This window comes from Pezoporus occidentalis, unplaced genomic scaffold (genome assembly GCF_034315485.1).
Source record: "Pezoporus occidentalis ecotype Australia unplaced genomic scaffold, CSIRO_AGI_Poc_V1 ctg54, whole genome shotgun sequence".
In the NCBI taxonomy this organism is placed as follows: Eukaryota; Metazoa; Chordata; class Aves; order Psittaciformes; family Psittacidae; genus Pezoporus; species Pezoporus occidentalis.
The window spans coordinates 198,157-210,322 of NW_026915877.1; the positions used below are offsets into that span (position 1 = coordinate 198,157).

A 12,166-nucleotide genomic window follows, 5' to 3' on the forward strand; every position below is an offset into this window, starting at 1 on the left:
CGTGGAGACCTCATAGCAGCCTTCCAGTATCTGAAGGGGACCTATAGGGATGCTGGGGAGGGACTCTTCATTAGGGACTGTAGCGAAAGGACAAGGGGTAATGGGTTGAAACTTAAACAGAGGACGTTTAGATTGGATATAAGGAGGAAATTCTTTCCTGTTAGGGTGGTGAGGCAGTGGAATAGGTTGCCCAGGGAGGTTGTGAATGCTCCATCCCTGGCGGTGTTCAAGACCAGGTTGGACAAGGCCTTGGGTGATATGATTTAGTGTGAGGTGTCCCTGCCCATGGCAGGTTGGTTGGAACTAGATGATCTAAAGGTCCTTTCCAACCCTAACCATTCTATGATTCTATTCTACTCAAGCTTTAGTCTGATTTTGCATTGGTAAAATTTACCTGAGCCTTATTAATACTCCGAATACCAGTGGGTACTAACTCCTCCATTCCGCAGTATTGGATCCTAGTGAAATAATCTGATGATTCTTGGAAAGCTGACCAGCCCCAGCCAATGCTTTTTAGGAGGGGTTAGCATATACATTGATACCTTGCTTATTCAGCCTTTTTAGAGTGTTCTTTAAGTAGTCAAAAAGATAGTAAAGAATCCAAAATGACCGAATACAGATGTCTTACCACTATTATATGCTGTGAGTTTCAGTTTCCGTGAACTACACACCCCTTCTCTTCTGAAGGGCATTGTAACACATAATGTGAGATATCTCTATATAATAAAACATTTTTTATTTCATATTGCCACAACCCCTCCTGAATTTATACATTACATTCACCAGCAAAAATGCTTATGTGCCTGAAATAAAAGATGACGAGACAGGAATGTCATTGTATTTACTACTATTTCCTTGAAATTTCACATAGATTACCATTTCACACTGAAGATATGATTGCACTTTTACTTGTCAGGGAAAGGTGCAAGCCTGAATATATCTCTAAAATATCAGAATGTAATGAACTAACATAAGTGTTGGATTTAGAGAAAGAAATTAGTCTACTTCCAGTTACTGAATGCACACAGTCCATTAGTTCTTCAGTGTTATTAGAAGCTTTCACCCCTGTGGAGTCGTGACCTGTACACTGAAACAGTCTTTGCCATGGCGACCCCCTTCCCCCCACTTCCCTTCATATTATAACGTATTTTCCTGGTGTACAGACCGTGACTTATTTACACAGCACCATCAGTGATGCTAGTGATAGCTTGTTTTAATATAATCAGCTCTGTAATCAACTGACATGTTTGCTGTTAAATATTTAAAACTCTCATTGTCGATCAAAAATTTCATATGAACAATGTTAATTAAAGAGGAACGTACTTAAAATACTAGCTTTGTTACTAATATCAAGAAAAAGTTAACTATTTGGCTGGGTTTCTAAAGCAACTTTGCAGCTTTTGACCATGCAGATACCTAAACATGATTCGTGTATTCAGGACATAGAAAGTACAACAGAATGACTCAACAGTTCCCCATGCATTGTTCTGATGTATGGACATATACAGAGAGAGAATAATTACAACTGTACTGCATTCATACCAAATGTCTAATACATAGGAATCTATCATAATAGAACATCAGTGGCAAGTGTTAATATCAAACTACATGAACATAATGAACAAATGTTTCCTATATTCTTTGGCTTTGTTGATAGAAATGTTTCCATTAGTGATTTCAAGAACTGCCTCTTATAAGCAAGTCAAAATACATCACTGCTACAAAACCTAATATTACCAAGTTGTTAACTGCTTACTAGATGAGTTGCTTGGAGACAACCTTAAATTCTTAATAAAATATAATAAAAGAATTTCATTATCTATGTGTCCTGTGGGGTTTAGACCAAACATTTGTTTAGTATATTCTACTAAATTCTATGGTAATTTATTAGAGTAGACATTAATTTTACCATTGGGAAGTTTTCATATTTATGTATGATAGTAAAGGACTGAGAATCAACATGAACTTTAAATTTGAGCATAAATCGAAACGGTGTGAATAATGATTAGGAATTATACTATGCTATCATGTTCCAGAGTACAGGCTACATATACAAAATGCTACATATGAAAAACAAACATAACTATTTTACATTAATATAGGATTTTTAGTGTATTTTTTCTGATTCAATTAATCTAATTCAAAGGATTAAAATGCATTAAACATACAAGAGAGTTATAATGCAATAATTATTCAGTACTGGAAGTTCTTGATCCTCTGCTATTTAATCTAGAGCAATTCATACAAATATGTGAGTGTTGAGGAATACACATATAAATAGCACTTAATCAATGTTGCTCTCTAAAATACACTCACCTGCAACTTCAGAAAACTTCAGTATGGGCCAACTTCTACTTTGGCCAATTTAACTTTTTTGGGGTTTTGCATGCTGGGTCCTGTGCCAAAATCAATGTCCTGACACAAATTCTGATTTTGTGTAATGCTTATTGAACAAGGACTAAAAAGTAGAGCCTTCAAGAAAAGATATGATTCCTATCTCTATGAATAAGTATTGTCATATATTTTATGACTGCCTGTATCCTCACCCGGTTATATAAAAAAAAAACCTATTTGTGGTTTTGAGAAGTCAGCAGTATTACACTGATTAATTCCAGCTTGAAAGTAACTAATGTTAGTAACTCATGGTATGCCAAATTTGGACTTAATGTGGCAGCTTTATAACTATCCCCAAGGCAAACCTTAGTAAGTCTTCTGAGTAGCAGAGCTTAGTTATTAAAAAAAAGTTGGCCCGCATGAATTTCTATTCAAGATTTCTGATTGCCAGAATTAGGTAACAGCACTCTTAAATAGTAGATTATTAGAATAAAATCCCCCCAAAGTAAGTCCTCAACAAAAAAATAATGCTCACAGCAAATCTGATGCATTTTTTAGTGGGTTTCTTTGGCTTTTTTGTTTAAACAAAGAGAAAACAAAAATTTTCTGGCAAACAGTGTGCTGATCAGCCTTTGCTCCTGAGAAAAAGAGCTTCCTCATCCTTCTTTCGGTATAACCATTTCCATCATACATGCTTAGTAACTTAAAGAAAAAGTCTGAAAACACTTATGTGTTGGGTTTTTTTTGCATTTTCTTCACACAGAGTAGTTGTAAAATAAACTTGAAATATATATTAAAATACGCCTCATCAATTCACTTTTGTGTTGTGTTGTTTTTTTTTAATATACATCTGTATATGCATTCCCAAAAAGAAGAAAGTGCTGGTTCTCTTTGAACTTGAAAAGAAAACAGAGTAGAAGATTTTGGGTAAAAGTGTTTTTTTCTCAGCAAATTTACTTACCCCGGCAATGTACTCCTTCATCATACCCATCAGAACAGTCATAAACACCATTGCAGAGCTGGGACAAGTGAATACATTTGTTGGTACCAATGCAGCTAATGTAATTCAGGGCACACTTAAAATCTGCTTCCTCAGGACCTAAAAAAGAGACAGAAAATTTCTTATACATATTTTTATATCCACAACAAGGCAAAGAAAGTTCAATATTGCATTTCCACTTAAAAGCTAAGGGCAACACTCTATGTATTAGTCCATTTTGCAGATTTTAGTGCATTATCATTACTTTATTTAGGAGAATTAAAATAATCAGAAATGATTAGTTCAATTAAAAGGAAATCAATGGGCCAGAAGATAATTTCCCAAACTACAAGTGTTTTGCAGAGACTAAACTTAAGCTTTTTTTTTTTTTTAACATTAAAAAATATCATGAGATTTTTCAATTGCCTTGTGAATTTCATATTATATCAAGAGTCACATCAAGAGTAATAGGTACCACTATTTTCAGGCATTGTTCTGTAGACATGATTGTAGCTATTTATGAAATTACACATAAATGTTACATATTTACAGCTGCATTAGGTCAGAGAAACTGTTCCTCCAGGCCAGGAATCTGCCTCTGAAACTCTGCAGTACAGAGTGGTAGGGAGAAGATAAGGATGCTGAGATTGCTCCCTTTGGGATACCACTCTGGCTGCAATCATCTGTGTCCCCTTATCTCTGTAAAGGAGTATTTTAGATACTCTTTTATCTTTAGAAAGGGCTCTGACTGATAAAAACCCCACAACATAATTTCACATGATAAAGACTGAGATTTTTAGCACACTGCAAAGATCATATAGAAGTCTGAAGGGTTTAGGTCATTTAGAGGATGAATCATAATTTATACACACTATACGATTAGCTAAACAGAGACTGAAGGAGTTGAAATTTTTCAGGAAACAACTTGGAGCTCCTTGATTGCTCTTGTTGGAGCCTTGGATCTGTGCTTAGCTCTAACAGATTGTAACAGTTCCCAAGGGAAATATATCTTAGGATTCACTGTGCTAAAGTGCAGTATGCTTGTACCTTCTTAGAGGTACTAACTCTAAGGCAAAGGACAGAAATCATAAGCAGCAGCTAGAAGTTCCCTGATAACTGGGGAAAACTCAGTTTTGGCAAATCTTGCATCCTGATGTCAGCAGGACAAAGCAAAGGAGAACTCTGGGGGGAGTTTATGATTTCTATAATGAATACAGACAGCTTCTAGCACAGCCCATTAAATAAAAATCCTAACTTACAAAACTTGTCCTAATTAAAAAACTTAAATTAAAAATTCCCCCTGCTGTCAGGAAGTTGTCCACCATTTAGAGTGTGCACAACAAAATACCAATTTTTCATGGCTTACAGTGGTTTTTCATGGTTTTCATGGTTTACAATGTATTTGCCTGTATTCTTTTAGGCAACTCCCATTGGCACAGGGTGTTTCCCTTCCCCAAGCAGAGCATGTGCCCTAAAAAGCATGCATCTACTATGAAGGAAGACATGAACAAAATGTAGCTTCTTCCTTTCATCTCTGACCTTTCCAGCTTCACACTTTGCATCAATGGAGTGACACCAGATACATCCGTGATGTACCACTGATTAACAGAAACAGGGCACACTGATACTAGGGATAAAAAAGGCAGTGTATATGGGAATGAATGCACTCTGCCTCAACAATTTGTGTACTTCCAGGTGGGAAAAACAAACAAACAAACATTTTTTATTGTGGCTTTGTGCTACATACTGTTTTTCAAGAAAACTGCATTCCTAAACCAAGGGTAAGGGTCTAAATATCTTTTGAACACAAAACCAACACCTGTTCTGAATGTGCTCTAGGTTAAATAATTGCTAAGTGAATGTAGAGGTATTAAAACACTTCATAAATAATACATTTTTCTTGTTTTCCAGTAAAATGTAGGAGAATATTAACAACAGAAATCAGAGAGATTATTAAAACCTATCCTACATGTTTGATATGAAGACCACAGTAAGAAAGGAGACAGCTGTGACCTTCTGGTGCTGGCAGAGACTGCTGCATCATGGGGGCAGCGTGGCTCCATGCCCTTCCCAGGCTGGGTGTTGAGGGTTTGGTTTTTTTTTTTGGCTCGGGCTTCAGGTATTCTACTCCCTTTTCTGTTACCTGGATGTAGAACACTTCATCCCATGAACCATTCTGTGCACATGTGCACATAAAGCTCCCTACGATATCAACAACCTCTGGCAGTGCCTAGCGTTCCTCCAGAACTGGTTTAACTCTGCTGAGCTTTCAAAGAACATAAATAAAGCAGCTTTGGAGAGCCAATGGCAGGTAGGTTTAATTTGGTTTCCATTTCAGTTGCATCAGGACTCAAATACACCTAACACTTTACTAAACCAAACTAATTTTCTGATTTGCCATTTATAGCTTGGCTTGTTCACTGCATTAGAGCAACTGTGAACAGAGCATGTGGAATGAAAAAAAAATAATTTTCTTCTACAGAAGAGAACATTCATTAGAAAAACTTAGGTCTGTGAAGCATGTTAACCTGTATTACTTATATATAAACCCAAGACTGCTAGAGGGCTTTCAGCATTCATTCCTTATCAAAGAGAAAGCTGAGATTTGTGACCAAAAAATACATAAAGCATAAATATATAAGCATAAATATTTATCCTCTAAACTTAATGAGTGAAAAGAATGAATCTCTTAACTAACTTCTAAACTCTCAGTAGGACTACTGAGTCTGATATTCTCCTGTCTACAGATTTTGGGATTTAATTTTGATTTTATGCTTCCTGCTTTAAAAATACAAGATTCCTTCAGGACACAAACATCCTGCAATTTTAAACATACTCTCTAAATTAAAATACTAGTAGGGAGCTTCCTAAATTAGATTTCTTTGATTGCAAACTGCGCATGGGAGAAAACTGAAATATGCTCCAAGAAGTATTATTCACATTGTTTTGTTTTCAAGAGAAATGTTATGCATTACTTGTGAAAACAGAAAGGTTAAGATGAAAAGAGATTAACTGATTCATGTGATTAAGATAAATTCATACATACTTTCTGTTTCCTTACTAGCATGATACTTTGGAAGTCAACTTGATTTATCAATGAAGATGAACGTCAGTCAAAAAAAGCCTTATCTTATAGAAGACTTGTGACCTATTTTGTCTGCAAAATTACTCTAAAAGGTCTCAATCATCCACAGGCAGTGGAACCAGGCAGCATGTCCCAAGCCCTCCCTGCCGACACTTCCTACCCCTTTCATTGGACAAAAAAATTAAGCTAAACAAAGCTTCATGTTTGGATACCCTTGAAGCAGCTTTTCCCACTGACTCCTACCCAGCAACTGCATTTTCTGAAACGCCTAATGCAAATAAAGATGAGTGGCTTTTTATCTTGTTTACCCCTCTTCCCTCTTCCTTTAGCAGACAGTCACTTCTAGCAGCGTTATCAAGTGAACTTTGGGAAAAGGAATTTAAAAGTGTTCTTCTTCAAAATAATCTCAGTGTATTTTACATCAGTGCAAGAATGCTAAGAATATAAAAGACAGATGGTGTCTTTTCTTCCCTTAGAAAGACAAAGTAATTCCCAGCCTTGCTGGTTGGTGGAAAAATTGTCAAAACTACTGGCTGTAATTATGGTAATACAACATCTCGATGTTTCAAACACTCATACCAGGACACCACTTGGAGGGTGGAGAGGATAGAAGCAACATTGCTTATGCAGTGCTGTGCAGCTCAAGAGATTCTGGCTCAGGAAGCAGAATATCTAACTCTCCCCTTGGTGTAACTGTCTGATGGCTAAACAAGAAATGGTAAAAAAGCCTAACTGCAGAAAGATGAGCCAGGGCCAGAGGGATCTCCCTGGGCTTGGCAGCTAGGGGCATCCCACCCCAGCTGGTGGGTGGCTGGGGCAGCCTCAGCCTGCGTCATTGGGCACCTCCATAGGGATGAGCCACCAGGTCTGCCCACAGAAGGGGGGGTCAGGATCAGGATGGCCATTTCTGATGCGGTCAACCTGTGTCAAGGCTCACTGCACCTTCCCAGCATGTGAGAAAACATGGAAGAAAACTGCACCATGTTTTCACAATACCTGTGCAGTCTACAGTAAATCTATCTGCAGTCCCTTCAATGAAAGTGCCCTTACTTCAATGGGGTTTGAGAAAAGTTAAGAGACTTTTTATGACACCCTTCAGCAGGAGACAATGGGATCTATCCAGCACAACCTGTGGTTTCCCACTGAAGAAGCATCATGAGAAAGTATTAAAGGCCTCTATCAAAATTAGCAGAGAGATTTTACCATGCACTTTGGTCATGGTATCTGTCTTGAGTTTGTGCTTAATCAAAAATCTACCCGTCCCACTTCAGGATCATGCTACACTTAATTTCAAAGAAGAGAGTGCAAGTAGAATCTACAAGCTGATTATTTCAACTGGGTTTTGTTATCACAAGAAATATACAAGTGCTTATTAGCAAAAAATTATGGATGAACATTATTTCATTATGTACATTTCCTTCTTCTAGAAACATTGCCCCAAATTTAATGTAAATTAAGGTATAAATTTGTGTGCTAAGATTACTGAGAAGTTACAAAGTATGAATAAAAGATATTCGCAAAGGCTGCAGAGATAGCCAGACAAAAGAAGACATATTGGAATGCTCAGCACAAATTCAAGGTCCACAAAAAGTTACTAAATTACAGTAAAACACCCCCCACACACTTCTTGCAAATTTATCTAGAGCTGCTCATATTTGACAACTGCTTATAAAAAGCATCAAAGCTGCTACTTCTGAATATATTTTTTCACCATTGTCTTTCTCAACTAAGTTTTTAAAAAGTGCTTTATCTTGCAACATCTCAGGTAATTAGTCAGACTTTTAAATAAGAGATTAGGCAGCCAAATGTAGTAGATCCCTTTTAAATTACTGCACCCAATTTACTTTAAGACCGGCAATTTTCCAGCAGCTCTTATCCTGCACTGTCCTCAGCCACAAGAAACAATTAAAGCAAAGTATGGGATGCCTTCAAAAATTCTCATTTGTGTTGTACATCAGTGACTTACAGATCCATTTTGCTCTCTTAAGTGTCCTTAGGGAATGAACCTTCTCCACAGTGAGCAGTTACCCTGAACAAAACCTTATTCCGCTGATTCAGTGGCCTTTAAATTCAACTCTGTTTGCATGCATAGGTGGGAACCCTTGAAAGGTATTTTGTACCTTTCCAGGTACTAAAGCACCAACACGCAGTGGATGGAATCTGGCCAAAAGACAAAATGGTAATTTTGATGAAAATATCAGAGTTATCAAGAAATGTCTTTTACTGTTCTGATTGCAGCACATGTTTCTCTAGGGAAGTTTTGGTATAGCAACTATCATGGTCTTCTCTGTGGTATTATCAAATGAAGCTGATTAATGACTGTAAATACAAAAAAGCCCAAAGTTCAGAAAGAATAATCCACGGAACTTGTAGGAACTCTCTGGATAAATGTTGGCTTAAGTGAAAATACTCCACTCTGGTACAATACAGTACATGTGCAATACAGATTGTGAGACCTGTTTCTCCCTGTTAGCTTGCCTCCTATGCACTGCCATACCCCATTTCTGCTGTGGACTCAGACTGCAGTATAGGATATTTAATCTTGCAGAACTAATTAAAAAACTTAGTATTTATTCTCTAATGAAGCTCTTGGCATAAGAAGCAACATGCCACATCCAGGCAAGACTAACATAAAATATCTGATACAGTTTTAAAAGGTGAGAAATCATCCTCACAAATGTTTTTTACATTTATTATGTTAAATGTATGAAAACTTTCAAAGAGGCTGGATGCTACATATTAATTTCTGTACTTAGAGGTTAATGTGTAAAATGTAAACTAAATACACATGGTATCCCATGGTATCAGAATTGCTTTAAAGAGTAATTTTTCACACAGAATAGATAGATGCACACTTTTAATATCAGGACTTTGAATGATGGGGATAAATTTATGGAAATTACCTAAAAATCTTTACTCTTTGATATTTATATATATGCAAAGAAATTATTTCATATTTAATAAGGATTGATGTATCATAAGTAACCTCTTATTCATTGCTACTTTTATTCATATGCATTATTCAACCACATAGACTACTAATGGATATAAATTTGAAGTCACCTTCAATTAAGTCAGGTATTCACTGGTCCATGAAAGAAGGAGAATAATAAACACATATGGTAGGATGTGGACAACTGAAAAAAAGAAGGAAAGCAGGCGAAATATTGTACTGTCTGCAACAGAACAGTAACTGTAACCTCTGACCTCACAGGCACTATGACAACATGCTTATTGTCACCAAAATAATATTTCACAATAAAGAATAAAACCTGTAGCAGCCAGCAGGTTTGTGAGGGTGCAGAAGAATGAATATAGTTATATAACTATAGTTATCGTGCACCCTCATAACTTCTGGCCAAATGTAAGAGATGAGCTAAAGAGTATAGGAAGCAACACTGAAACAAACAGAAACAACAGAGAAAATTAAGAACTTGAGAAATCAAAAGATGGCTTTGAGACATCACAGTCTGAAAATCAGTCATCAGTGCTGATTCACATCCTCACACGTCTAGCACCAAGTGTCTCATCTCTCCTCTCCCTCTATAAACAGGAGTGTCGACATAAACAGCCCTCTGGTATCTACTTCCCTTTTCAAGAACAGGCTTTGGTTCATTGTGTTTTATATAGGAAGAAGAAACACAGCTCTTCAATCCAGAGTTTCCCAAGTCCAATCAAGGATTTGTACTGATCTCAGTCTGGGCTTAGAGTGCTGCACCCTCAGAATGCCTGTTAAACAACACTAAGTTGGGTGGGACAGTTGACCTGCTTGGAAGGCTCAACAGAGGGATCTGGACAGGCTGGACTGACAGGTCGAGGCCAGCTATATGAGGTTCAACAAGGCTCAGTGCTGGGTCCTGCACCTGGGTCACTCCCTGCTGTGCAATGCTACAGGCTTAGGGAAGAGTGGCTGGAAAGCTGCCTGGTGGAAAAGGACCTGGAGGTGTTGGTCAACAGTGGCTGAACATGAGCCAGCTTGTGCCCAGGCAGCCAAGAAGGCCAAGAGCATCCTTGCTTGCGTTAGAAATAGCATAGCAAGCAGGACTAGGGAAGTGATTATCCCCTGTACTCAGCACTGGTGAGGCTGTGCCTTGAATAGTGTTCACTTTTGGGCCGCTCACTACAAGACAGACACTGAGGTGCTGGAAGACACCCAGAAAAGGGCAATGAAGCTGGTGAAGGGTCTGAAACATGACTTAAAAGGAGTGGCTGAGGTAACGGGTTGTTAGGCCTAAAGAAAAAGAGGCTGAGGGGAAGAGACTTTATCTCTCTCAACAACTACCTGAAAGGTGCAGTGAGGTGGGGGTTGGGCTCTTCTCCCAAGTAACAAGTGATAGGACAAAAGGGAAAGGGCCTCAAGATGACCCAGAGGAGGTTTAGACTGGATATTTCTTCACAGAAAGGTTTGTCAAGCACTGGAACAGGCTGCCCAGGAACCGGTAGACTTACCATCCCTGGAGGGATTTAAGAGATGTGTAGATGTGGCACTCAGACACATGGTTTAGTGGTGGTCTTGGCAGTGCTTAGTTAACAGTTAGACTTGATGATCTTAAAGGCCTTTTGTCAACCTAAACGATTCTATGATATATAATTCAGCCAGTAAAAAACTCATAATTAAAAAACAAACAAACAAACAAACATGATGGATGGACCACTCGGTGGATAAAGAACTGGCTGGATGGCCGCAAGCAAAGAGTTGTGGTCAATGGCTCAATGTCCAGCTGGAGACCAGTAATGAATGGTATCCCTCAGGGATAGGTGTTGGGACCAGTCTTGTTCAACATCTTCGTCGCTGACATGGACAGTGGGATTGAGTGCGCCCTCAGCAAGTTTGCTGACGACCCCAAGCTGTGTGGTTCATTTGATACACTGGAGGGAAGGAATGCCATCCAGAGGGACCTTGACATGCTTGTGGGGTGGGCTGATGCCAACCTTATGAAGTTTAACCATGCCAAGTGCAAGGTCCTACACCTGGGTCAGAGCAATCCCAGGCACAGCTACAGGCTGGGCAGAGAAGAGATTCAGAGCAGCCCTGCGGAGAAGGACTTGGGGATGTTGGTTGATGAGAAAATGAACATGAGCTGGCTTCAGTTGCGCTCACAGACCAGAAAGCCAACCGTATCCTGGGCTGCATCAAAAGGAGCGTGACCAGCGGGGCGAAGGAGGTGATCCTGCCCCTTTTCTCTGCTCTTGTGAGAACTTACCTGGAGTATTGTGTACAGTTCTGGTTTCCTCAACATAAAAAGGACATGGAACTGTTGGAACGAGTCCAGAGAAGGGCCACAAGGATGATCAGGGGACTGGAGTTCCTCTTGTATGAAGATAGGCTGAGCAATTTGGGGCTGTTCAGCCTGGAGAAGAGAAGGCTGTGTGAAGACCTCATAGCAGCCTTCCAGCATCTGAAGGAGGGCTATAGGAATGCTGGGGATGGACTCTTCATTAGGGACTGTAGTGACAGGACAAGGGGTAGTGGGTTAAAACTTAAACAGGGGAAGATAAGATTGGACATAAGGAGGAAATTCTTTCCTGTTAGTGTGGTAAGGCACTGGAATGGGTTGCCAAGGGAGGTTGTGAATGCTCCATCCCTGGCAGTTTTCAAGACCAGGTTGGACGAAGCCTTGGGTGGCATGGTTTAGTGTGAGGTGTCCCTGCCCACGGCAGTGGGCTTGGAACTAGATGATCTAAAGGTCCTTTCCAACCCTAACCGTTCTATGATTCTATGAAACAATAACAACAAACACAAAACCCCTGAAAATCACTTCAAAGGA

The 12,166-nt window shown here is 38.9% G+C and overlaps 1 protein-coding gene across 1 annotated transcript in view; it reads right to left on the reverse strand.

Annotated features, from left to right (window-relative positions):
- The window catches only part of LOC134173667 (low-density lipoprotein receptor-related protein 1B-like), a 499,799-nt gene that overhangs the window by 197,150 nt on the left and 290,483 nt on the right, over window positions 1-12,166 (reverse strand). The window contains exon 2 of the mRNA XM_062637935.1: window positions 3,296-3,433. Within this exon, the coding sequence (XP_062493919.1) occupies window positions 3,296-3,433 (138 nt within the window). The remainder of the gene's footprint in view (window positions 1-3,295; window positions 3,434-12,166) is intronic.